The following is a 27,966-nucleotide window of genomic DNA, read 5'->3' as shown; positions in this document are numbered from 1 at the left end:
CCCCTCCCTCCCCCCTCCCCATATCCTTAGGTTGTTATTAGGTTATAGCTTTCATATAAAAAGGTTTAAATTAGTTTCATAATAGGTGTGTGTACATTGGATACTTTTTCTTCCATTCCTGTGATACTTTGCTAAGAAGAACATTTTCCGTCCTTCATGTTCACATGGATGGACACTAAAATTTAAGAGCTGCTTACCTTGGTAAATAATCTTTGGAGTCACCTGGAGTGCTTATTCAGTATATCTAAAGCTAAGTATCACTGCCAGTAGACTCTCATTATTAATGGATCTAGAGTAGGGCTCTAATTTGTGTATTTTGAAAATGATTCCTATCTTCATGTACATCTTCATTGAGACTGGCACCAACAAGCCATCTTCTATTTTTTTTTTTTTTTTTTGGAGACAGTCTCACTAAGTCACCCTCAGTAGAGTGCTGTGGCATCACAGCTCACAGCAACCTCCAAATCTTGGGGTTAAGCAATTCTCTTGCCTCAGCCTCCCAAGTAGCTGGGACTATAGGCAACTGCCACAATGCCCAGTTATTTTTTCTTGCAGTTGTCATTGTTGTTTAGCTAGTCCAGGCTGGGTTCGAACCTACCAGCCTTGGTGGATGTGGCTGGCACCGTAATCACTGTGCTGTGGGTGCTGAGCTGCAAGCCATCTTCTTTATTAGGTTTGACCCTTACCTATCACTGTTTTGTTTTGTTTTTTTCTAATTGTTTTTTTTTCATTTAAACCCCCAAAGGGAAAACTTAAATAGGAGTTGGGTTTTAATTTTCCATGGTTGTTTGTACCTGTTACTCTGCTTCCATAACAACCAGTTATGAACTGGTTGTTTAAAGGTTTAGCGGGTTGTTATTGTAAACTTTATTTCTGATTTCATTGATAAGCAGCCCATGCTCACCCTCACTATTTGTATATTATACCCACCAAAGAAGTAACTCAGATCTTTGTAGAAGTGCTTGCTCCATTCCATAGCTCAGGTATACCAAATTCTTTAAGTGAAAAAAACTGAAGTGTTGTATATATGATGATGGCCAGTTGCTTGTAAGAATTATTTATCATCCCACTTAGATGACTTCTCTCATTCTTTGTCCATAAGTCAATTATTGACTAAGTACCTACTATGTCAGACACCATGCTGGTGTTTACAGATAAATGAGACCATATTTACATCCTTAAAGTCACAGGGGTCCTCAAACTTTTTAAACAGGGGGCCAGTTCATTGTCCCTCAGGCCATTGGAGGGCTGGACTGCGGGCCCTGGGACAAGTTGGCTGCTAAGCAGGACAGGCAGCGGTGGCAAAAACACCCAGCGGGTCAGATAAATCTCCTAGGCGGGCTGCATGTGGCCCGCGAGCTGTAGTTTGAGGACGCCTGTTTAAAGAGCTCATGATCTAGTACAGGAGAAACTGCCTTCAGAAGCACTTTAGGATGTAGTTAACTGCCAAATCCTATAATAGAGATAACTTTTAGCTAAGTTTTGAGTGTGTAACTTACATTTAATTTTTTTTTTTTTTTTTTTTGGAGATGAGGTTTCTCTTTGTCACCCAGACTAGAGTGCAGTGGTGTCACAGCAACCTCAAACTTCTGGGCTTAAGTGATCCTCCTGCTTTACCTTCCCAAGTAGATAGGACTAAAGGCACCTGCCACCATGCCCAGCTAAGTTTTCTGTTATTTTTGTAGAGATGGGGTGTCACCCTTGCACAGGCTAGTCTGGAACTTCTGTCCTCAAGCAATTCTCCTGCCTTGGCCTCCAAAAGTACTGGATTTATAGGTGTGAGCCACTGTGCCTGACCTACATTTATTTTTTTAGAAATTTAATCTCTGGCTTGGTGCCTGTGGCTCAAGTGGCTAAGGCGCCAGCCACATACACTTAAGATGGCGGGTTCGAATCCCCAGCCCGGGCCCGCCAAACAACAATGATGGCTGCAACCAAAAAATGGCGGGGTGTTGTGATGGGCGCCTGTAGTCCCAGCTACTTGGGAGGCTGAGGCAAGAGACTTGTTTGAGCCCAGGTGTTGGAGGTTGCTGTGAGCTGTGATGCCATGGCACTCTACCCAGGGGGACAGCTTGAGGCTCCATCTCAAAGAAAAAAAAAAAAAGGAAATTTAATTTCTGGTTTCAGTTTTTTATTAAATGACCCAAATCTACTTGTTTTCTAGCGGTTTAAGTTCTTTTTCTCTGAACATATTTAATATTTTAATACACTAAACAATATTTTAAAAATATTTTTAATTTTAATCATTTTTAATATTTGATACATTAAATTAAATATGTAAATATTTTAAATATTAAAATAAATTATACTCATTTAAAACAAATATAAGAGAATCATTACAAAATGGATGCTTGGCAAATAAACTTACTAAAGATGTCAGTCTTAACAATAAGGAGGAACAGCAGTGAGAGGACAATTTATACAAATTAGGTTGTTGAAGATCCTATGGAACACTGGGAACTTCATGCTCTGATGTTAACAGTATACATTTGCAACAATTTGGGAATATCAAGAAATGGCCTTTAAATTATCAATTCCATTCCTAGATAAAAGCTCTTGAGAAGCTTTTCACATGTATTCAGTGAAAGCTTAAGGATAACAAAATGTTAGAAACCACCTAAAATGAATAAATCATGGTAACTCATATAATACAATGCCATATGTATAGATAGCTATACCTACCAACATAGATAATCGTAAAATCACATTGTAGGAATAAATGAACAGTGTGCTGTCATTTCTATAAAGTTTAAAAGCAGGACAAACGAGCATAGATATTGATACGTTCGGATGCAAAAAATTTAAACAAATCCATGAAGAAGATAAGGAAAAAAAGGCAAGAGTGGTTACCTCCGAGGGAGGAGGAAGAACTTTGATTGGATCTGAAAGTTGGTACAATTTAATAAATTTGGATGAGCATTTACTTTCGATGCTTTTCTCTATACTTGAAATATTTAATAATAAAAATGCTCCTCTACACTTTAAGAAATTGCGTGTTATCTGTAGGAATAGCTCTTTAATGTTGGAAATTTAGGCAATAGATACTTTTGAGGTTTCAACAGAGCTCAGCATGGCTTACCTTCAGGTTGATAACTCTCTTTGTCATTTTCTTTCACTTTAATTTCATCTTGCTATTAAAATAGAAGTTTGAGGCTTGTTCCCCAAGATTAGAAATACCTGGCTACTTGATCTCCTTCCTATCATCAATTTCTTCCAAAATTTAAATGAAATGATTTAAATAGAAAGTAAAAGTTCCAACTTGTAGTACGAGGTTCTTGTCATTGACTTTCTTTAGAAATTTCTATTTCATTCATAAATATCTTATATTCAGGGATATATTGCTATAGTTATTATACTAATGCTGATGCTATTTATGTTGATAGTATAGCTTTTTAAATCACAAAGTCTTTATCTTTACAGAGTCCAGTATTTTTATATAAATTAAATTTTGAGATACTGAGTTCTACTCCATTATGAGGCAGAATTCTAAAAAGTCATTTTTGTAGTGTATCTTTCTAGAATCCTTCCCTTTTTCTCCTAAGCTTGCTTAGTAGTATATAGTTTAATCTTTCTTAATGACTCAGGGTTGTCATCAGTGTAATCATAGATTCGTGTAGAGTAGCAACTCTCGGCAGCTAGAGAGGGCAATGTGATTTACCCATCATCCCACTGGTCTCAAACCAAGACTTGGAAATCTTCAGCCTATTAGTTGTCACATTGTTTATGTGGTATATGCTTGCTTCTTAAGACTTTTTTTTTTTTTTATCATTTTGACATTCAAATCTTTATTTTAGGAATTGTTCATTAAATTCTCTAAATCAGGGGTCCTCAAACTTTTTAAACAGAGGGCCAGTTCACTGTCCCTCAGACCATTGGAGGGCCGGACTGTGGGCCCTGGGACGAGTTGGCTGCTAAGCAGGACAGGCAGTGGTGGCAAAAACATCCGGGAGGCTGGATAAATGTCTTAGGCAGGCTGCATGTGGCCCATGGGCTGTAGTTTGAGGACACCTGCTCTAAATGATATTCACTAGCAAATAAAAATAGTCTTACTACACCAAGCATAGCCTAGAACAACAAATTTTGGCCTAAGATTTGGATTTTTAAAATTTTTTTTATCATAATTTTTTTTTTTATTGAATGGTAACTATGTACATTAATGCACTTCTAGGGTACAGTGTGGGGTTTTCACATGCAATCCGAAATACTTCCATCAAACTGGTCAACACAGCCTTCATGTCATTTTCTCAGTTATTGTTTTAAAACATTCACATTCTACTCTCAGAAAGATTCACTTGTACCCCTGTAAGATAAACCTCAGAAGTGATCCCTCCAATCCCCCTCCCTCCACCCATCCCCCCCTCCCTTATTTTTAAAATTTTTAAAATAATAATTTAAAATAATTTTATACACTATGAACAATGGTGTTTCATATTAAGCTGCCTAGAGTTCTGTGATTTTTAATGAAAAAACTAAAGGATTATCACTTAGCAAAATTTCTAGACATACTAGCTCTAAGTTATAAAACTGATATTATTTTCTTAAAAAACTTTACTTTTAGGAAAAGAGAGAAATGCATCATACATCCTTTAAAATTTAGAAAACTTCTGGTACTTATGTCCACTGTCTACCTTTTTTTATTCTTTAGTCAGCTGGGTACAGAGCTGAATTCTTACGTAGTTAAATGCGTATGATGTAATTCTACTATACAAAATCACAACAAAGTAAAAAATACAAAAATTAAAATATACACTTTCTCTACATTCCTCAGGGATTGGTACTCAATATCACCTAAATTTGTAAAAATAATTTTGAGAACTTGATATGTAATCTAAGAAAAAATTAGTTCACTATAAGGAAATGAAATAAAAAAGTGCCAGCTACAGAAATCATAATTTATAAGTTCAGATCAAAGAAGTTTCTGAAAAATACTCTGAACCTTAAATTCAATAGCAATTTCATTGTTGAATGATCACCTGATTATACCTCACATCTTTTACTTAAACTTTTCTGCTAAATGGCATATATGAATGTCATCCACTGAAGTATCCAAGTTAAACAGTCAAACAGACTTTTTTCGGTAGACATAGATGCATCTAGTAGTCTTTGGGCTAAACCAGCTGCTTAAAACCAACATATAAAATGAAGGAAAACAAACTGTGTAAAAACACTATTTGTAAGTTTTATGCTGAACTTGAGTGACACCTACTTTTGCTGTTTTTAAAAATTTCACTTTTCGGGCGGCGCCTGTGGCTCAAAAGGGTAGGGCGCTGGCCCCATATGCTGGAGGTGGTGGGTTCAAACCCAGCCCCACCCCCCACCCCCCAAATTCACTTTTTATTATTTTTTTCCAGATATTTGAGTGCTTGCAAATAAGTGAGATGTTATTATTAACTAAAACACGCCCTTTGAAAGAGACAGCACTGGTCTGATTTATTTCAAGACAAACATATCTATTCAGAAAGGTTGTAATAACACAGGACACCACTAGGTAGAAAGAGCTATTTTCCTCAGAACCTCTTTTTAGAAAACACATTTGTTTAAAATTTGTGTATAATAAAATTTAAATCAAAAATAATGTCGAGATTTTTTTTGGCAAAGGTTTCTATGCATTTTTTAAAATTTTCATTATGAATGATTCTTAAGGCAGAAAAAAGTAACAAAAATAGTGTTATCAGCTTAAGAAACATTAATTCAAGAGCAGCTTTCTATATATTCTTCCTTGATTATATCCAATTTAGTATACCTTTAAATTGATAACTTTTTCTGTTTTTTTCTTCTTATGACTTCAACTATTAAAAATAAAATTTTAAGTAAATTATGTAAACAGTTACCTATGTAAGGAAGACAATTCCATTAGCTAGCTGTTTCATTGTATCATAGTGAAATAATACACCCCCAAAACCATAATCACTATTTTATGTGTATTATCTGTATTAGAAATTATTAAATTGTGATTGGTAATAGCATTATTTCTTTGTTTTAAAATTTAGTTTCTGAGCCTTTGCATATGTCAACCTGGATTATAATGAAGAACATTGTTGCTAAAAATGGATTTTCTGGATTATTTACAGGTAAAAATATTTGCTTAACTAAATTATTTAACTGAAAGAGTACTTTTAAACCTGTGAACTTCTAAAATTAACTTTTAGGAGGAAGCTACAGATAATATTCCACAGTTGTTATTTTCTACTAAATATATTTTTGCTGTAAGTTAAAAGAAATGTTATTAACAGATTTACATCAATACAATAAAATTTTCTATATAATGCAATATGGAATTGAAGTGAGTTGGTTGGTTGTGAGCAGTTTGACCTGTCCTTTGCTATTGATTTATAGTGCATAATTTGGTGTCTGACTTCATTTAATTTGATTATTATCAGAGTGAAATAAATTATATTTTTTAAAGATAAAATTTGTTCTGATTTTTTTCTATTCTTTTTTCAGGCCTGATTCCTCGCTTAATTAAAATTGCTCCTGCTTGTGCCATTATGATCAGTACATATGAATTTGGAAAGGCTTTTTTCCGGAAACAAAATTCTCAGAGGCAGCAGTATTAATGATGCTGTTTCAACTTGAAGTAACAACTACAGCCAAATAAGGTGGAGATGGCAAGAAATTTTTCACTGTATTTTTAAAAATGATTTTATGTCTTTCCTATAATTTAAATAATTTCTACTCTATCTCTAAATCATAATCCTAATTTTAAAATAAATTTTTTCATAATGAAAGATATTCCAGAAATCGCAACCATTGAGCATTCTTATAAGGAAAAATATAAAATTACTTAATAGCACTGAAAGCAGTCTCTGAGAGTTTAATATTATAAGTTTCAAAATAAGTTAATCTTATTAGGAATGTGTCAGATACATCAGAACTTTTTGAATTGTGTGCTGAATGAGGTATAGAGTGTAGAAGAAAAAAGCCCAAGTGTTATAAGCATTTAAATCATGTGCATAAGTATTACAGTAGATAATAGAAAGTAGCCATTATACAGCAGTACTCACATTTACAAAAGATTCTCTGTTGTTTTCTTTAATTCAGATGCACTAGATTTTTTCCTTCATGTAGTTTACCTCACATGTATTAAGATTTCTCTGATAGGCTCAGCACCTGTAGGTCATTGAGTAGGGTGCCAGCCACATACACTGAGGCTATGGGTTCAAGCCCAGCCTGAGCCTGCTAAACGACGACAACTGCAACCAAAAATAGCCAGGTGTTGTGGCAGGCACCTGTAGTCCCAGCTACTTGGAAGGATCGCTTAAGCCCAAGAGTTGGAGGTTGCTGTGAGCTGTGATGCCATGGTACTCTACCCAGGGCAACATAGTGATACTCGGTCAAAAAAAAAGATTTCTCTGATAAAAGGCATGGCTATTTTATCTTTATGAACCAAAAGATAATCAATTGATTGTATGACATGGTTCCTTTCATTTTTTTTTATGAACAAAGACCTAATATTTCTACGTTTTCCTCCAAGAGATACAGATTTTTACTTACAGTAGCAAATGTTCACTTCATTCAAGCTTGGGTGTGCAGTGGAAAACAATACTGTATTTAGATTAGTAGAAAGAAAGTTCGGCCATAGGAGTGGCCTGTTGTTTTTAGCCATTTTATAATCCAAGTATGGTTTGTGGAGTTCTCCAGATCGTTTCTGTTGCTTTGTTTTAACAAGGCAGAGATCATTATTGTAACAGTCACAAAATATTTCCAGAATGCCCCTTGACTTTATGCTCTCTCATGTTAGGAAGCTAGACCAAGAGCCTAAATAAGCAAGTTGTTCCCCTGAAAAAACTGCTTTTGGTCACTATAAGTGACTAAATAATTTAGCTTATGCCTATATGTGGGAGTAAGATAAAAAAGGAGGGCGGTGCCTGTGGCTCAAAGGAGTAGGGTGCTGGCCCCATATGCCAGAGGTGTTGGGTTCAAACCCAGCCCTGGCCAAAAAAAAAAAAAAAAAAAAAAAAAAAAAAAAAAAGATAAAAAAGGATATGATGGCAGGACAAAAAGTAATTTTTTTTTTAAACTTTTGTTAGATTTTCTCAGGTTCTACATCCTCTAAGAAAAAGCACTTTATTGCAGTCTATGTGTATTTTATGAAAATATGAAGCATTTTTTTCTCCCCTAAATTGGAGTAATATATTCAGTTGACAAATCTCTAGTGTCAGTAGGGAAATTAATTTATTTTTTATTATAGTAGAAAAGTGTTTGTTTCACAAGAAATAAAACTATGTAGGATTTGTATGTACCTTCTGTGTTTATTTTATCCTATGTTGATTTACCTTAAATCTGCAACATACATATTCATCTAAGTATAAATATTCATGGCTGGTATTTTCATTAAATATTTTATGCCTCCATAAAATTATCACAGTGCTTCTCAACATTTTTTACATAAAGTCATTATATAATGTACTATGTATATACTATATTAAAGTTTATCTTTCACACTTAATGGTATTAAATTTAAAATTTGCTTTGGTTTTGCTCTGCTTCTTATTGATAATTGAGTTGTAGAAAAAGGCAGGAAACATAGTAGTATGCTCTGAGAAAGTAGTCATCCATTGCAGCTTAATACAACCTATAAATATCAGAAGAGTCATCTCCCCCAGGCCCTAATACTGCACTTGAGGAAGATTCTTATTTATGACTTTACAAAAAGTTAAATAAATCTAATAGCCTCATAGTTTTTCTCACACACATTACATGTGATGTATCTGGATGAAAAGCCTGAATTGAAGCTTTCTCTATACTTAAGTGATAAAGAAGCATTAATACTTTTAAAATATATTAGCAGCCAATTTACTAGAAATTAATTTAGTGTTTTACCATCACTACATTTTTATATTCAAAGAGTACTTGGATAAACTTAATCCACAGGATAACTAAAATATGAAAAATCTAATTTTCTTCCAGAGTTCTATCTTTTGAAATAATGGAACTATATTGGCCATGAGGAATATACCCAGATTCCTCAGAAGATACTTCAGACCAGTAGACATATTGGGTTTCCTAGTGTTTTCAAAACATATGTTGCAAGAATTGGAGTACATGCAGAGTCTTTTTATAAAAGTGTTTTTGGTAATGTAGGCTTTCCAAAAGTTTTCATTCTATTAAGTAATGTTAAGTTTTCTAACTTACAGATTTAATCAAATGTAAAAATGTTAAGAAATATTTTGAATATTTAGGCATTAGATTTGTGATCTATTTTTGTCTTGAGCACAAATTTGAGGGATGTAGGAAAGTTTAGTGTGTCACTTTTGAATTTTTTTAAGATGAAGTTTTAAATAAAAGATTACTTTTTTAATCAACATTTATTCAGACATTTTAATATAATAGACAGTATAATAAGCAGTGGAGATAAGACAACATTGCATATATTGTCATGGGCTACAGGAAATTTCAGAGTAGTGATTGACAGAAGTATGCAAAGGGAGTTATGGGAGATCTGAGGAGCTCTTCACTCAGCCTGGGGGCAGAGAAGGGAAGTGGTCAGGAAATCTAAGGTTTGGACTTTCCAATTAAACATGTAGAGAGTCTCAATAAGGCACGGGGATGGAGACCATGTAGCTTGAGCAGTGTCCACATAGGAGTGTGGTAGAAGATCCAATTAGAAATGCAGTTAGTTAGAGGTCTTATATAGTAAGGAAGAATAAGACGACAATGGAAGACAGTCTAAAAGGTTTAGTGCGTATTATAGTATACTTTTAAAATGTGCCATAATGACAAGAATGTAATTTTATCTTCCCCTTCCTGTCAGTTGATGGAAATGTTAAATAGAAGCTCCTTTGCTTACATAAGAGCAAAGTGAAATAATTAAAAAATTTAAGAACCTTGAGGTTCAAAGCAGTCTTTTGACAATTTAATCAAATGTTAGTTTAGGAAAATTCGGATATTTTACTTAATGGTAGGAACTTTCAAAAATCTAAGTTGTCAATTTGCGATACATTTATTTATGTCACCCTAGGTAGAGTGCTATGGTGTCACAGCTCACAGCAACCTCCAACTCTTGAGGTTAAGTGATTCTCTTACCTCAGCCTCCCAAGTAGCTGGGACTACAGGCACCCACCACAACACCCGGCTATTTTTTGTTGCAGTTGTCATTGTTGTTTAGCTGGCCCAGGATGGGTTCAAATCTGCCAGCCTCAGTGTATGTGGCTGGTGCTGTAACCACTGTGCTGAGAGCACTGAGCCAAATTTGAGGTACATTTATAAGCATTTGAAAACTTGTAAAGCTACTAAAAATGACTTGAATAACCAACTGGCTTAGTTTACTTGCTTTTTGTAAGGTTTCTATCGATCATAATTAGTAGATTATAATCGACATTTGCCTCTTTACAACTTATATACATGACTTCATGTCATGTATACATGACATCCAGGTGGCATCACATTCATGTATACATGTATACATGACATCCAGGTGGCATCACATAGGAGAAGACAGTGATTTTGTTTTACACGTGAGAAAATCAACATGACTACTGTATAATTAAATCAGTAACACTGCAAACACCACTGCTAACCTATATCACTTAAGATGTTCTGTATCCTTAAGCATAAAATGTTACTTTTTAAAAATAGAGTATTTAATTTGATATGAGTTGAAATAAGAATTTCTCCAAATGCCTTTTCATATTAGAATTTTAAGTGTGAAATAATATTTACCACATTTGTTAAAACAAAAGATCATTGTACAGCTTGAATCAGGTTAATTTTTGTTGAGAAAAAAATAAGACTACTAATGCATGGTACAAAATGTTTAATATACATGCAACAAGTATAGTACATCAATGCAACAAAATACACAGGGAAATACTGGGATATAATTCAGCATTCTTTTTGAGGGGGTGAAACTGTATACTACCACCTAAAATTAAAGATTGAGACATACATTGTTTCCTCATGCAAACAGTAACAAACTATCTTTAGTGTGAAATGAGCCATGTAGAAACCCCACTTCATAACAGCAGATGAATTTTATATACCAAGAGCTCCAATAAAGGAGGAAAAGTCATGATCCTCAGATGTCATGTTTAAATCTGCCCTAAGCAGCATGTTAAGATGCACAAATTACTGCATACAGTAGACAAATCTGAAAATTTTTATCAACAGTGGAATCTTCCATTTCCTTCTACATTATAAAAATGTATAGGGAAAAATTAAGTTTTTAATTATTACAGGATAATAAATGTCAGTTGAGAGTGGACCATGAATAATAAAGCATTTAAAAAATCTGATAGTTCTTAGGAAAACAGAAATAGTGCTTAAAACCAGCCTAAAATTTTCAGAGTTGTTCTTCTCATCCATTTCTTCATTCCTTCCTTCTAAAATTTCCTTTGTCCACATTTTATACCTTCCTTCTATCCCCTAGAAAGATGGAAAACTGCTTTGGATACCTCACTCACAATAAAGTACACAGAATTGAGAATAAAGGTACCATTTCTCAAGAGTGTTTGCATTTCTACAAGTATTGAAGTCTTAAGCTAATGGAATAAAGCTCTAAGTGTGTTCTAGCACATCTAAGATAACTTATTTTAAGGACTCTGAGGCCTCCTTTGTCCCTGAAGTGACATTGTACTGTCATAATTATATGTGAGACTGGCCTTGTGACTATTAAGTTCCAAATTCTGATCCTAAGCTCTAAATGTTGCAGAGAACCACTCGCCTACACTTCTAATACAAAGAATGAATGTGGTGAGTGTAGCTAATCTTCCCCTTCTCAATAAAACAACAAAATAGTTTTAAGAGGTACATTCTTCCAATGATGTCAAAGCTACTAAGCCCAAATGTAATGTTTCATTGAACAAAAATACCATATGAAATCTCCAATAAGTACTGTGGTCTCTTTGTGTAAACAATATAGAAAACTTCTTTGGCACAACTAATCATGTTTTCTTCATATTACTTACTATAGAAAATATACTCCACACATGTTCAATATGGTAGAATTTTTAGGGACAAAAGCTGTTTCAAAAATTGCAAAAAGATTTAAAATACAGATTATAGCTTAAAAAATTAGTATACTTATAGAAGTGTAGGGATTTTTAACATCAGTTTTAAAATGAGATTGACATGTTTAATGATATAGAATATAAAACATGACACAAATTCATTATTGTACAAAAAGGAAAAAACCCAGCACTATATGTGAGACACTTACTGTAAGCATGGTGATTACCCTACTGATCCTTATGTATAAGCTTCTCAAATTCTTTTTTTTTTTTTTTTTTTTTGAGACAGAGCCTCAAGCTGTCCCCCTGGGCAGAGTACCGTGGCATTACAGCTCACAGCAACCTCCAACTCCTGGGCTCAAGCGAGTCTCCTGCCTCTGCCTCCCAAGTAGCTGGGACCACAGGCGCCCGCCACAACGCCCGGCTATTTTTTGGTTGCAGCCATCATTGTTGTTTGGCGGGCCCGGGCTGGGGATTCGAACCCGCCACCTTAGGTGTACGTGGCTGGCGCCTTAGCCTGTTGAGCTATAGGCGCCGAGCCAGCTTCTCAAATTCTTAATTGAACTTTCTTGATAAAACAATTTTTCCAAACCTGTTCTACATTTTGAAATGTTTCCAACTTCTGGGGTATACTTGATCATATCTTTAAATCAATAACCTTTTAAGAAAATCCTGGGAAAACAAGAAGCTTAATTGTTTTACTTAAGTGGCCTAAAATCCAGGTAGTCCCTGGGTTACAGATGACCCAACTTTCAGCATTCCAAACTTATGAATGAGCTCACACGGCTCCCCTGAAGGATAATTTATAATTCAGTTAATAATTCAGGAACTAGTTTCTTCCAGTATGTAAAACCCACACGGCATAAGCAGTTTGTTGGTATAGCCATCTTTATGCCTTGCTAGTGGCTAGTCTCATAAATGGAGAAGCAGCGGACAGAGACCTAAGAACATGAAGAATCAGAAGATCCAGAGCCAAGAAAGTATAGGACAAAAGAATTAGCCTTTGGTCTCACTGAAGCAGGATTTGCTAAGCTTGAGGAGCAAGATCCTCGCATTGAGCAGTTCAGAGAGGTTTAGCATGCAGTGAGTGGAAACATCAGCTGCTACAAGGCCATTTATGATGAACAAAGAAAAAGCCAAGAAACCAACTTCAATGATAAGCTTCCCTCTTCCAGCAACAGAATCAGACCCTGATTCTCTAGCACCCACTCCATCCTGTCCAGCACCATCTCCATGATCTTCCAATTAATGTTGGCCTCCCTTCTTGCCTCAAATATTCCCCTTCCAGTAAGCAAGACAGTGGTAAAACATTAGGTGAGTGTTAACCTTTAATATTATTTTCTCCTTTCACCTATCTAAACTTTTTGTGTGAGTTTGTTTTTATGTTCTGTATGTCTGAATTAAAAAGGGCATAATAGTTTCTGTAATTTATTATGATATTATACTATATTATTACCACACATGAGCCATTATTATTATTACTATTGCATATGTGCTGTTCATCAGGGATCCAACAAGTTACATACAAATCCTAACTAAAGACACGTTCTTGGGAATGTATCTCACTGTAACCCAGGAACTGCCGGTCCTGTAAAATACTTTACTTATGGCCTAACAGATTAAGTCAGTAACCGCCTAAATAGGCATATTCCTACGAAGTTTATAAAATATTAAGTGGAATGTTGGTACCAAATGATAACTGTTAAAGAAAAACTGAAAAAACTGTTGTGAAAATGTAGCTAAGAACCTTCCCTGGATATTAAAAACAGGCATTTAAACATTACAACTTAGGAGAAATTAATGAAAAAGTGAAATAAGTCATCTTTTTTTTTTTTTAAATCTAATCACTGAATAAAAGAGTGAAAAAATACTTAGCTTAAGTCTCTGGAATAAAACCTTGAACTCAGCCTCTGGCCACTAAGATACATTTGAACAAATATATAATATAAAAATCAGCTGAATAATAAATATGTACAATTTGCAATGAATTGTTAATTTGGAGGATCTTTGAAAGTTTTTTTAAGCTTGTTCATTTTTAAACCAACTCAGTGACAAATATAAGAATTTTTAAAATGAAAAACAGCAAGATGGTTGTGTTATTCATCTATAAGTTTACATGGAGTGGAATGAACTAAGCAAAGAATTCCAGACACACATCAGAACAATATAAAATTTCAAAGATCTTCCCAGCAGTTAAACTTATGTAAATTGAACATTTACAACATAAAAACTTTTGGCTTTTACATAAAATTTTTCAGGATGGAGTCAGGCCTGGACTTGTCATATCTGTTATAGGACTTGCAAGGTAATCATTAGATTTTAGGCTTGTTAGAGACTTGTAACTTGCCACTGATGTTAGAGACCCACAGAGACCAAGTAATGAGGGAGTATCTTCTTTACCTGAAAATTAGGATAAAATAACAAAAAATTAACAGTCCTTCAAGAATGATGCCATAAAATCCCCAAACTTCCATACTTTATAAGATAATGTAAACATATTTAGTGTGAAGTCAAAGATCTCTATGTTAACATGTTTGATCTTTCACCAGTTTCAGTATCACCCATAAAAACATTACACAAGATTATTTGTGCTTCTCATAAAAACTGTGGATATGGAAGTCTGAGATAACCAAGTTTTAGAGCAATAATAAATGTTCATGGAATAGTATTCAACCATAAAAAGTCACCCTTTGCAGCAACATGGATGGAATTAGAAACCTTTACCTTAAGTGAAACAAGTCAGACACAGGACAACCATCACGTTCTCACCTGTAAGTGGGAGCTAAGTAACAGGTACACGTTAATGTAGAATGTGGAATGACGGTGGAGTCTTGGGTTAGGGGGTGGAGGAAAGGATGGTAAGAAATTATGTAATGGTATTATGTATGTTACTTTGTGATGTTAGAGACCCACAGCTCTGACGTCACCACTATGCAGTCTATGCAGGTAAAAAATTACACTGGCACCCTACAAATTTATACAAATAAAATTTTGTTTTATCTTTTTTTGAATAACATGTTCATGTTAAGTTAGTAGAGAATAATAAAAATCTAAACTAAGTCACAGTAACACTGCCCAGACCACTTAATATAGTAGAAGAAGGTTGATACTGGCCAGATTAGACTGCCCCAACTCCACAGGAAGCTTTGATTTGGGAAGACTTTAATTCACTTACTGAACATTTATTTAGTATCTACTCTGTATCAAGAACTTTGCTAAATGCAGAGTATTCCACAGCCAAGTTAAAACAAGTTCTTTCCAGAATTAAGTTTATGCCCACAATATACAAATATCAGCTTTAAGTATGGTTGGGTGGTGAAAGGCTGTCTTTGAAAATCAGATGGTTTCCAAAGAAAATGGAGGAATACTCAGTTTGTACTCAAAGTATAGAAGGGTGAGGTGAGCCCCATATCAGATGTTTTTGAATATTATATATTGTTTCAACAAGGTCTTCTGAAGTGTTCCCATAGTCCTGTGTACTTACCCACTTTGTCATACTGTATAGTAACTCTGGAGATACTTTACTGGACTATAAACTCTTAGAGAATGAATGTGGACTTTGTGGTGTTCATTATCATATTCCCAGTGCATAGTGCATAGTAGATGCTCATTAAATAACCATATAATTAATGAATGATGATTCAATCGAACTTGCACTGGGACTCAAGATAGCACTTGTGTCCTTTTTAGCTGTGACCTTACATAAAGCATCTTCTCTGAGCCTGTTCTTTACCTTGAAATGGGAAGAGATACCAGCTGATGCCATCCAATTTCATAGTTTGACTTACCAGTTAAATATAGAAAAATATAACTGTTCAGAAAAGATATGGAAAAGTACATGTTACTTTCAGACTTAAAGTGTTTATCATATTATGTTAGAATCAAAAGGTATATATACTTTAAAATACCCTTCTAATGTTTAACCTTAGAGATTCATTTTAGGCCAAACCTAGCTCTCTAAAGTTCTTGCTAAAGTATTTGTAAGTATACCCATTTTATAGATGGGGATAAATATGTGCTCAAAGGGCTGTAAATGAAGTAAGAAAAAAAACCCCTAAAATCAAGTCTAAATTCAGAGACTGCATTCTTGGTCATACTCTTGTAAAGAAGGGAGTCCCTGAAGCCTTTTATACAGGGAATTACATATTTAGTTTGTATTTAAAATCAAGTACTTTAGGGCTCTAGGAGGCATGGTTTTGAAATACATAAATAAATAGTAAAATGGATATAGGGAAATAAGTCAGGGGCTATTGCATTTGCCTGAACAAGTTTGGAAGGGACAAAGATAAAGAACAGAGTAGAAGTCTTTAGAGTCAGACTGCCCAGTGACGTATGGGACTGTTGGGTCTTTTTTCATTGATTACTTTGAGTTCTTTGTAGATACTAGTTATCAAGCTTTTGTCCTATTCATAATATGCAAACATCTTTTCCCATTCTGAAGGTTGTCTGTTTGCTTTGGTGGTTGTCTCCTTGCTATACAGAAGCTTTACAGTTTAATCAAAAGAGCCAGCAATCCCACATATCATTGGGCAAGAGACATGAATAGAACTTTCTCTAAAGAAGACAAATGGCTAATATGAAAAAATGCTCATCATCCCTAATTATCAGAGAAATGCGAATCAACCCACCCCACCCCTCCAAGATATCACCTAACCCCAGTGAGAATGGCCCATATCACAAAGTCTCAAAGATGCAGAAGCTGGTGTGGATATGGAAAGAAGGGAATACTTTTATACTGCTGCTGGGACTGCAAACTAATACAACCTTTTTTGAAGGAATTATGGATAATCCTCAAACTAGAACTCCCATTTGTTCCTGCAAGCCCATTACTAGGCATCTTCCCAGAAGAAAAAAAAAATCCTTTTATCCTAAAGATCTTTGCACTAGGCTGTTTACTGCAGCTTAATTTACAATCACCAAAATGTGGAAACAGCCTAAATGCCCACCAACCCAAGAATGGATTAACAAGCTGTGGTACATATATATATATACGTGTGTATGTATGTATGTATATATACATATACACCATGGAATACTATTCAGCCACAAAAAGATGGAGATTTTATATCTTTTATATTAAACTGGATGGAGGTGGAACACATTCTTAGTAAAGCATCACAAGAATGGAGAAGCAAGAATCTACCGAACTCAGTTCTAATATGAAGGGAGTAGATGATCTAATACGAGATGAGGGGTAGAGGAATGAGGAAGCAGGGAGAGGGGAGAAAGAAGGGGGATAGGGGCCACAGTGTATGGCACACCTCTTGGGGGCAGAATACAATTATAAGAGGGACTTTCCCTAACAAATGCAGTCAGTGTAACCTAATTCTTTGTACCCTCAGTGAATCTCAAATAAAAAAAGAAAAGAAAAGTCAAACTGGTAAGACCTGGTAATAGTAAAATGTTAGATGGGGGGAGCCATGAATGGCTCAGTAATTTTTAGAACTGATAGGTGGATGGTGAGGTAACCTACTCCAAGGAGAAGTTCAGAATGGGAAGGAAGAAATCAATGGCAACAAAGAGGTAGTGAGTGCGTGCCCTAATTTAAAGAGATTCCTTAGCCCCTATCATAAACCCATCAATATAGAAGATAATTTACATAAAACTGTTATGTAAGGACCATGTCACCTTTTTGTTTGAGAAAACGAGTGGCCATTTTATCCAATAAAATTTCAAACTGTTAGAACCAATGGATATTATAGTTGTGTCTGGTTGGGAGAGAGTTTTTTTGCATGTACATGTGTGAACTTGGTCACAAGTATTCATTTGGCTATCACTTTAACCGAGTTACCTGTGTACCAAGTATATGTGCTGCCTAAAATACCTTCAAAAACATAATTTGGCTTTAAAATGAAAGTTTTTTTAATAGAAAATTATGAAAAATAGTTGGACATAAATTTATTACTGAAGCAAGTATCTGTCATTAGAATTACTGCAATTCAGATTTTTTTGTAACAGTGCTTGCATGAAAAAAGAAATCTTAAAAAAAGAGACTACCCTGCAAGTACCATATTTTGCTGGGCATAACATATGCTTATTTGTCCAAATATTTGAGGGGAAAATAAGGGTGCATGTTATATGTGGGTGGAACCACTCAGGAGCTAGGGAGCCCAGTGGGCCTCCTGGGAACCACATGCCCTCCCGTGCCCTGGGCCCACTGGACACACAGGGATCCAGTCTGGGAAGATCTGAGATCTGGTGGAAGAGGGCCAGAGTGGCCTCTACTAAGTATTGCAATTAGGTGGGGACAGTGGGGGTACTGGGGAGGCTGCCGCTGTGCGTGGCAAGGCCTGATGTCCAACCAGGCAGAGCGGACTGGAATCCAATACAGGCCCCAGGAACCCACCTGGCTGCCCATGGGCTAGTGGCCTCAGAAGCTCCCATCCCATCAGGCATGCATGTAGCCATCTCCACCAAGACCCCAAACTTGACAGGGAGGGAAGGGATCTCAGAAGGAAGGGGCAGCTTTTCCAGAGCAGGAGGCTGCAGGAGGGTGGTGTGATCTCCACATCTACGAAGGTAGCATTAGCCCTTCCCAGATGGGTCTCTCCTAGCCAAGAAAACCAGCTGCTTTCTCTGGGGAATTTTCCTGAAAGTTTGGAGAAAAAACCTGAGTGCACACTATACACGGGATTGCATTTTACACAGCAAAATACAGTAGACAAAACTTTCTAATATATGCAAAAGGATATCTCAATCACATGCCAAGCATGTAACTGAGGTAGGAGAAATTCCCTAGAATAGATGGAAGGAAATTTTGAAGCAACAAGCAATTGGTGTGACTGACTCATGCATCATCAATTTGTCATCCTATCAGCTCTGAAGAGAAGCTGTAAACCTTCCAGAAGAATTTGATTTTATTGAGGAAAAAAATGAAACTGTAAGTTAGGCAAATGGGAAGTGGCTGCATAAAAACATGCAAATGCTTGTTGGTAGCTTAAAGGAAAACTCCCAAAACAGTGGAGTACTATTTGAGGAAATGGTTCTCTGTTTGCACAGAGATGATACTGTGAGGAAGGACAGGCTCACAGTCCGAAGACATGGGCTCTAAACATGAAGTTCTAGGAACACCTTGAACAAGTGAATTCACTTTTATTTTCCTTTCATAGATACATACGAATGACATTGAATTTTTAAAATCTGTGCTTAAAGTTGAAAAGCAATGAACAATCTGAACATTAAACAATTCCATTTGTAATAGCATCTAAAATAACATGTTGAGGAGTAATTATAATTAGAGAAGTGTAAGAGTTGTACATTGAAAACCTTAAAATGTTGCTAAAAGTAACTAAAGATGTAAATAAATGGAAAAACATCCCATCTTTCCAAGGACTGGTAGACAGTATTTTTAAGATGGCAATACTCCTCAAATATCTGCAAATTCAATATAATCCCCATTAAAATTCTAACTGCCCTTTTTCAGAAATGACAACCTGATTCTCAAATTGACATGGAAATGCAAAGGATCAGGCCAAGTACAGTGGCTCACACCTGTAATCCTAGCACTCTGGGAGGCCAAGGGGGGCCAACTGCTTGAGTTCAGGAGTTTGAGACCAGCATGAGCAAGAGCAAGACCCTGTTTCTACCAAAAACAGAAAAACTAGCTGGGTGTTGTGGCAGAAGCCTGTAGTCCAAGCCACTCAAGAGACTGAGGCAAGAGAATCACTCAAGCCCAGGAATTTGAAGTTGCTGTGAGTATGACAACATGGCACTCTACCCAGGGTAAGAAAAGAAAATAAAAGCAAAGGACCCATAGCTCAAACAATCTTAAAATCAACAAAGTTGCAGAATGCAAACATCCTTATTTCAAAACTAAGTTAAAGCTAAAGTCATTAAGACAGTATGGTAATGGCATAAAGACAGTGTGGTAATGGCATGAACATAGACTAATGGAATGGAATTGAGAATCCATCAAATCCAAACTTGGTAAGAAGGAAAAAAAAAAAAGAATTGAGAATCCAGAGACAGATAAGTCCATACATGTATGGTTAAGGGTTCCAAGACCATTTAACAGCAGAAAGAATGGTCATTTCAACAAAAGACATGGAACAACTACATATTCATGCAGAAAAAAATTAACTCTAAGTGGCTCAAAGATCTAAATGTAAAAGCTATTCCTATAAAATTCTTAGAAGGAAACATACATATAAATCTGCATGACCCTGCTTGTGCTTTTGATATAACACTAAAAGTAACCTCTAGAGCACTCATCCATTGGTAGTGAGAATCCAAAATGGTTCAGTCACTCTGAAACCTGAAGCTTGGCAGTTTCTCATACAACCCAGCATCTGTACCCCTGGGTATTTATCCCAGAGAACAGAAGACTTATGTTTACACAAAATCCTGTAAAGGAATTTTCATGGCAAATTTATAGCCCCAAACTGGAAACAACCTAAATGTTTTTCAACAGGTAAATTGTTCAAAGGGATATGCTGAATGGAAAAAGCCAATCCCAAAGTCTATTAACAGTGGTTCTCAACCCTTTTGGGGGTCAAACGACCCTTTCAGAGGGGTTGCCTAAATACATCCTGCATATCAGATATTTACATTACGATTCATAACAGTAGCAAAATTACAGGTATGAAGTAGCAATGAAAATAATTTAATGGTTGAGGGGTCACCACAACATGAGGAACTGTATTAGGAAGGTTGAGAACTACTAGTCTATATACTATGTTGCATAAACTATACATATACACACTATGTATACACATACACCATATATATGTAACATATATAATACATATAATATATATACACACACATAAATGGTAGTCTTACATATGTGGTATGATTTTCATAGTACTCCTGAAGTGACAAAATTATAGTAACAGAGAACAAATTGGTGTCATCACAGATTAGAGAGGGGCAGATACTAGGTAGGGGTGGGAGGCCTGTCATTACAAAAGGGCAGAACAAGGGATCCTTGCAGCAATGGAACTGTTCTACCCCTCGAGTGTGATGGTGTAGACACAAATCTACACATGTCCTAAAATGGCAGAGAACTATACACACTGTGAGTACATGTAAATTAGAATGAAATCAGTAAACTATATTAATTTCAAGATCATGACTTCAAAGATGTCACCATGCTACCACTGAGGTAAACTGGGTTAAGAACACATCTAGTACCCTTCTCTGTATTATTTTTTCCTTTTTTGTGAGACAGAGCCTCAAGCTGTCGCCCTGGGTAGAGTGCTGTGGCATCACAGCTCACAGCAACCTCCAACCCCTGGGCTCAAGTGATTCTCCTGCCTTCACCTCCCAAGTAGGTGGGGCTACAGGCGCCGCCACAATGCCCGGCTATTTTTTGGTTGCAGTCGTCATTGTTGTTTGGCAGGCCTGGGTTGGATTCGAACCTGCCAGCTCAGGTATATGTGGCTGGTGCCTTACCCACTTGAGCCACAGACACCGAGCCTCTGTATTATTTCTAACAATCACATGTGAATTCATAATTATCACAAAATAAAAAGTTAAATTTTAAAAGTGGGTAGCTAGGAAAATTCCTTACAATGTGATAAGCATTCAGGAAAAGGTACAGAATATGAAGGGATACTAAGTGAATATAATTACCATGTGCATACATATTTTTACACTTAAGATACACTGAATGTAGGTAAATTCCTAGATGCATGATTACTGAATTAGGAAGTGAAAGTGTATGTAGGATTGCATTAATTTTAAATTAATTTAGGGAAACTGACAAAGTATTTCTGTTTGTTCAAGTCTAATTTTCTGTCTCTTAAGAATGATTTATAGTTCTCCTCATACAGGAATAAATTTAACAAGAGATTTGCAAAATCTAAGTGTATAATTTTCTCTTTGCTATTTAAATTGTTTTCCCCCTACCATTTAGTTATGGCTTGTATGTGTAAAAGCTACTGATTTCTGTAGGACTATTTTATACCTGCTACTTTCAGTACTGTATTTATTGTGTAAGTTATTTCTCTACTGTTTTCCAGATTCATAAAATCATCTGCAAAAATCCAATTCTCATGTCTCTACTTGAGTTTCTTCTCTAAATTCATTAGCTAATTTCTCTGGTATAATGTTAAACATTGGTGGAAACAGTGGATAACTGTACTTTGTTTGGGAGCTGAGTATTTTTTCTTTAAGTAAGAAGCCAGCTTTAGGAAAAAGACACACACATACATGCACATGTACACATACTAAGTATATTCATATAAAGAAAGGATTCTTCAGACTTTTTTTTTTTGGAACGTTTTTATTACATAGGCTTTTTGGCATCTGTGGCAGGTTGCCTCTTTTATCTCATATCTATTAATATGGTGTGTTACATTAATGGATTTCCTATTATTGAATTACACTATTGAGCCTCACATTCCTAAAATAAATCCATCTGCTTGTGGTGTATCACTTTAAGTGTTGCTAGATTCTGTTTATCACTATTATTTAGAAATTCTGTATCAATTCCCATAGTGATAACAATCTATAATTTTTTATTTGTCATACCTATTGATCAGGTTACACCTATCTCCTAAAAGAATTATAAATTTTTCCTTCATTTTCCACACTTTGGAATAATAATTTATGAAGCATAAATTCCCTATAGAGTAGTTCCTTAATAACATTCTCTATATCTTTTTTGCAAATTGTCTTATGTGAGCTTTCTGTCTCTAATGGGTATAATTTTGGTAGAGTGTGTTTGTACAGGAACTATCCATTTCATCTAGGTTTTCAAATTCATTTACCTGTGAGTCTGCAGAGTAGTCTCGTGTGATTTTTAAACTTTTTTCAATGATTGCTTTCCTGTGTTAGTTCTCATTTTTATTTGTACTTTTTCCCTTCTGTGATTAAATTAGCTATGTCTATACTTTGTTGAGGAAAAAAAAAGGTTTCTTGATTTATCAGATATACTGATATAGATATAGTGATTATATATTAGTGATATATATACTGATATATAGTATATACAGATAAACTGTTTTTGTCATTTTTATCTCATTTATTTGAAATTTTATCTTTATTATTTCCTTCCTAGTGCTTTTGGTTACTTTACTGTTTTATTCTTAGCATTTTAAGCTGAGAAATTCATTTATATGGTTATAAATGAATTTATAGTTTTAGAATGAGTTTTAGAATTCATTTATATGGTTATATTACTATTATTATTTTTATTTTGGAGACAGAGTTGCTCTCTTGCCCACACTAGATTATAGAGGTATCATCTTAGCTCACTGCAACCTCAAACTTTCTGGGCTTAAGCAATCCTTAGGATTTCTGTGGACAGGTCTATTCGATTTGGATGGCTTATGGAATTTTTAATTCAAGAGCACCCTCTTCAATCAGTGTACCAGAGTATGGTTTCCCTACCACATGCCCTTTGTTGAGGGAGAAGTACACTATGAATGAAAAGGGTGTGTATCCTTCAATTTAATTTTTTCCCTTTTGTTTTATACTATCCTAATTTCCCTCTTTACTTTTTTACCTCCCTACTATGTTGTTTCCAAAATAGTCTCTGCCTTGTAGCTCTTTTCTAGTTTTCAGTTTACCTTTTAACACGACTTTTCTTTGCATCCTGCATGTCCATCCTACCAGGACATTTTTTCCATATTTTCACCTTTAGAGTTGACTTTCCAGAGGTGATTTTTGCTTAATCTTAGGCCTGCCCCTAACATCCCAGTTCCTTCTTTTGTACACTTTAGTTTTTCCTGGATGCGTCTGCTTATGCAAGGGAACAAAGAGAGCCTGCTTGAATTTGGTGTTTATTTTTCAATTCACAGGCAATTTGAAGTTGGTTTATTTATTGTTTTCTTGGTATGCAAGGAGCTTGGTTTTCTGTGATTTTATTTTTTCTTGTTCTTTATTCTATTTTTATAGGATATGTTAATTCAAATTTGCATCAATGCCATTATCTCAGCTACCTAAAATTCCTTAGTTAAAAGTCAGATCTGGGGATATTGAGAATTCCAAGAATCTTACCAACTCATCATGAGAACATGTTTCTTTCCTGATCACTGGTTTTTGTAGTTTATTATGTTTATTTTGTAGCCCTCTTTCTCACTGAGTTGCAGTTGGTGAATTTTGGGCTAATTTTTACTTTTTGTTTTACTCATTTGATCAGATATTTGGGTATAGAAATTTTGTAATTTTTAATGTTATTTAACTTTGAATTCTTAAACCAAATACATGTGTTTTTATATCAAATTGTTCATTACTACTCTTATACTGTTGACACTAAAATTAGATTAAAATCCTAAATAAATGTGTCTTTTAAGTGAAAAGTCATCGCAAATAAACCCATGGTATGAATTAGTTTTCAATCATATATATTCTAGATTATGACACTGAATCCAGTTTACTACTAAATGTATCCAAAAAACTATCCACTAAAATATTTCTAAGGCCCTTTGAGAACAATTTCGACAATAAACATAAAGAAAGCAAAAAATTCAGTTCAATATGATATTCACAGTGCCTAAGATTTCTGTTAACTGACTTTTCAATTTATTCCTCACATTCTATGACACTCATTCATTGTATATTTAATCAACAAATATTTAATAGTTGCTTTTTATGTATCACACTATAGTGATACTAGTAGTAAATACACTGGAGAAAATGATGGATAAGATCTCTGACCTCATGAAGCTTACATTTCAGAGGTGGGGTACGACAAGAATAATAGTATAATGCATGGCAATATAATAGAGTATGCCTGGGATGGGGTAGAGATGGGGATGGGGAGAGCTATTTAAGGTATGGTAGTGAAAGCTTCTTAGAAAGATGACATTTGACATAGATCTAATAAAGTCTCCCATGTGAAGATCTTGAGAATGACATTTCAGAACAGTGAGAATAGCAAGTTCAAAAACAGTCAAGGCAGGAACTAGCCTGAAAAAACAGAAAGTCAGTGTGCTGGGGTATACAGAATAAGAAAAAAAAATGGTATGAAGTGAGGCAAGAAGTGGTAAGGAGAAGATCATGCAGGAGATCATAATAAGCAGTTTAGATTTTATTCTAATTGCTACTGAAAGCCATTGGGGAGTTTTAAGCAAAATTATATTTTCTGATTAATGTTTTACATGATCACTGATTACTATGTGGAGAATGGACTGTGAGGGGCCAAGAATGGGAGATGAGGCTTGGCGCCTTGGCTCAAGTGGCTAAGGTGCCAGCCACATACACCTAAGGTGGCAGGTTCGAATCCAGCCGGGCCGCCAAAACAATGACGGCTGCAACCAAAACAAAGCAGTAGGGCGTTGTGGTGGACGCCTGTGGTCCCAGCTACTTGGGAGGCTGAGGCAGTAGACTCGCTTGAGCCCAGGAGTTGGAGATTGCTGTGAGCTGTGATGCCACAGCACTCTACCGAGGGGGACAGCTTGAGGCTCTGTCTCAAAATAAATAAATAAATAAATAAAAAGAATGGGAGATGAAAGACTAATGAAAAGCTGTGGCTCTAGTCCGGCCAATATACTGGCTGCACATGGCGGAGACTAGGGTTGTAGTAATGGAGAAGATGATGAATCAATCTATATAGGACAGTGGCTCTCAATCTTCCTAATGCCATGGCTCTTTAATACAGTTCCTGTGGGTTGCCACTCACAAGTTGAGAACTACTGATACAGGATGTTTTGTATGGAAAACTGACAGGACTTGTTGATGAACTGACTGTATTTGTAAGGAGAAAGAGCAGAATCAAGGATAATGCCTACAGTGTTACAATTTACAAGAGAAGACAAAGAAAAAGTAGGAGGCAGGGTGGGCCCTTGACGGTGATTGACTTCTACTGGGTCGGGTCACTGAGCCGCGCCCACCTGCCTCCCTGAGCCCTGCTGGCCCCCGGCTGCCATTGACTCCTGCCGGGAAGGGTCGCGCAGTCCCGCCAGCTGCTAGTCTGCCTCCAGGGCTTTGGCGGCAGGTGGGGGCGGTTGACTTCTGCTAGGGCAGGTCGAGCAGCCCCGCACCTGCCTCCTGGGGCCCCCTGGCCCTGGATCACCACCAGCTCCTGCATCTCCACCAGCTCCTGCCTGAGAGGGTCGCGCTGTCCTGCCAGTCGCGCGCCAGCCTCCAGGGCTTTGGTGGCCAGCGAGGGGAACTGACTTCTGCTGGGCGGGTCGCACAGTCTCGCGCCCGCCTCCCTGGGTCTTGTCAGCTTGCAGTCGCCAGCAGCTCCTGCCGGGAGGGTCGCGCCATCCCGCCAGTGGCTCGCCCCGCTCTGGGGCTTGGCAGCCTGCGAGGGCAGCTGACTTCTGCAGGGGCAGATCCCGCAGACGTGCGCCTGCCTCCCGGTACCTCCCAGCGCGCCATCACCGCCAACTCCTGCCGGAGAGGGTTGCGCCTTCCCGCATTTGGGGCTTTGGTGGCTTGCAAGGACAACTGACTTCTCCTGGGGCAGGTCGCGCAGACGCACACCCGCCTCCCAGGGCCTTGCCAGCTTGTGGTCGCCAGCAGCTCCTGCCTGGGAGGGTCGCGCCATTCCGTCAGACGCGCATCTGCTTCCGGGGCTTTGGTCGCCAGTAAGGACAACTGTCCTCTGCAGGGACAGGTTGGGCCTGCCTCCCAGGGCCTTGACAGCGACACTAACTCCTTCAGGGGTGGGCTGCATCACCCCGCCTGCTGGCTCCGCCTCCCGGGGTCTTGCCTGGTTGTGCCCAGGAGAAAACCAGAAGAAGCCACTGGCAGAACGGTTTTAGGGACGGTTTCCGAAAAGTGCAAATTCAACATGGGACGGAATCAGCGGAAAAACTGGCAACCAGAATAACCAGAGTAGATTAACTCCCCCAAAGAAGGATGGGGTAGACACAACGGAAGACCCACTACGTAAACAGATATCTGAAATGTCAGAAATTGAGTTCAGAATCTGGATAGGGAGTAAGATCAACAGGTTGGAGGAAAAGAGGAAGCTAGAATTTCAAATCATTCAAAAGCTGTCCCAGGAATTCAATGATTTCAAAGATAAAATGATCAAGGATTATGATACACTGAAACAAGAAGTTGCAGATTTGAAGAGCACCGTTGAATCCCTCTGTCAGAGGATGGACGAGGCAGAAGATGGGATCTCCGACACTGAAGACAAAGATTTTGACAAATGGAGAACAAAAACAGATCTCTCACTCAGAGAGACCTTGGATAACTCGAAGAAAACTAATATTCGCCTTATAGGAATCCCTGAAGGTGACGAAGTTGCTTCACAACACAGAGGTACTCCTTAATGAAATTATGAAAGAGAACTTTCCAGACATGCCAAGGGACCCTGAAATTCAGACAGCAGACAGCTTCAGAACCCCAGCACGACTCAACCCGAACAAGACATCCCCCAGGCATATCATAATCAACTTCACTAAAGTTAACATGAAAGAGAAAATCCTGAAAGCAGCTAGACGCAAGAAAACATTAACCTACAAGGGGAAGAATATTAGAATGACTGCAGATCTCTCGGCTGAAACCTTTCAGGCTAGAAGAGGGTGGTCACCGACCTTCAACCTCCTAAAACAAAACAACTTTCTACCCAGAATCCTCTATCCAGGAGCTTCATTTATGATGGAGAAATTAAATACTTTAATGATATTCACATGTTGAAGAAATTTGCCATTACTAAACCAGCCCTCCAGGATATCCTCAAACCTATCCTCCATAAGGACCAACGCAATCCTCCACCACATGAATAAACTCACCCAAAAAATTTTGACTAAATTCCAATCTCCACAGTGACAAAAGGATCAAAGATGTCTAATGAACCTTCAAAAAACTTGACACCCAAAATTATGCCAGGATTATCAATAGTCTCAATCGATGTAAATGGCTTAAACTGCCCTCTAAAAAGACACAGGCTGGCTGACTGGATACAAAAACTCAAGCCAGACATCTGTTACATGCAAGAAACGCACCTTATTTCAAAAGAAAAGCATAGACTCAGGGTAGAGGGATGGTCATCTATTTTCCAGGCTGATGGAAAGCAGAAAAAAGCAGGTGTTGCAATACTATTTGCAGATACAATAGGTTTTAAACCAACAAAAGTGAGCAAGGACAATGATGGTTACTTTATATTTGTTAA

The 27,966-nt window shown here is 36.8% G+C and overlaps 2 protein-coding genes across 4 annotated transcripts in view; one reads left to right on the top strand and one right to left on the bottom strand.

Annotated features, from left to right (window-relative positions):
- Positions 1-6,688, top strand: part of SLC25A40 (solute carrier family 25 member 40) — a 58,168-nt gene extending 51,480 nt beyond the window's left edge. The window contains exons 11-12 of the mRNA XM_003782643.3: positions 5,991-6,071; positions 6,445-6,688. Of these exons, the coding sequence (XP_003782691.1) occupies positions 5,991-6,071; positions 6,445-6,557 (194 nt within the window). The 3' untranslated portion in view covers positions 6,558-6,688. The remainder of the gene's footprint in view (positions 1-5,990; positions 6,072-6,444) is intronic.
- A 7,027-nt stretch (positions 6,689-13,715) lies between these two features.
- RUNDC3B (RUN domain containing 3B) overlaps positions 13,716-27,966 on the bottom strand; it is a 138,339-nt gene continuing 124,088 nt past the window's right edge. Inside the window, exon 11 of one of the 3 annotated variants that reach the window (XM_003782642.1) lies at positions 13,716-14,348. In XM_003782642.1, the coding sequence (XP_003782690.1) occupies positions 14,203-14,348 (146 nt within the window). In that variant the 3' untranslated portion in view covers positions 13,716-14,202. The remainder of the gene's footprint in view (positions 14,349-27,966) is intronic. The other 2 variants (XM_012811643.2, XM_012811636.2) reach the window with 2 other exon arrangements.

This window comes from Otolemur garnettii, unplaced genomic scaffold, assembly GCF_000181295.1.
Source record: "Otolemur garnettii isolate 467f Iridium unplaced genomic scaffold, OtoGar3 scaffold00005, whole genome shotgun sequence".
Taxonomy (NCBI): domain Eukaryota; kingdom Metazoa; phylum Chordata; class Mammalia; order Primates; family Galagidae; genus Otolemur; species Otolemur garnettii.
Note: the sequence above shows the minus strand (reverse complement) of the source record. Positions and strands in the feature narration are given on the sequence as shown.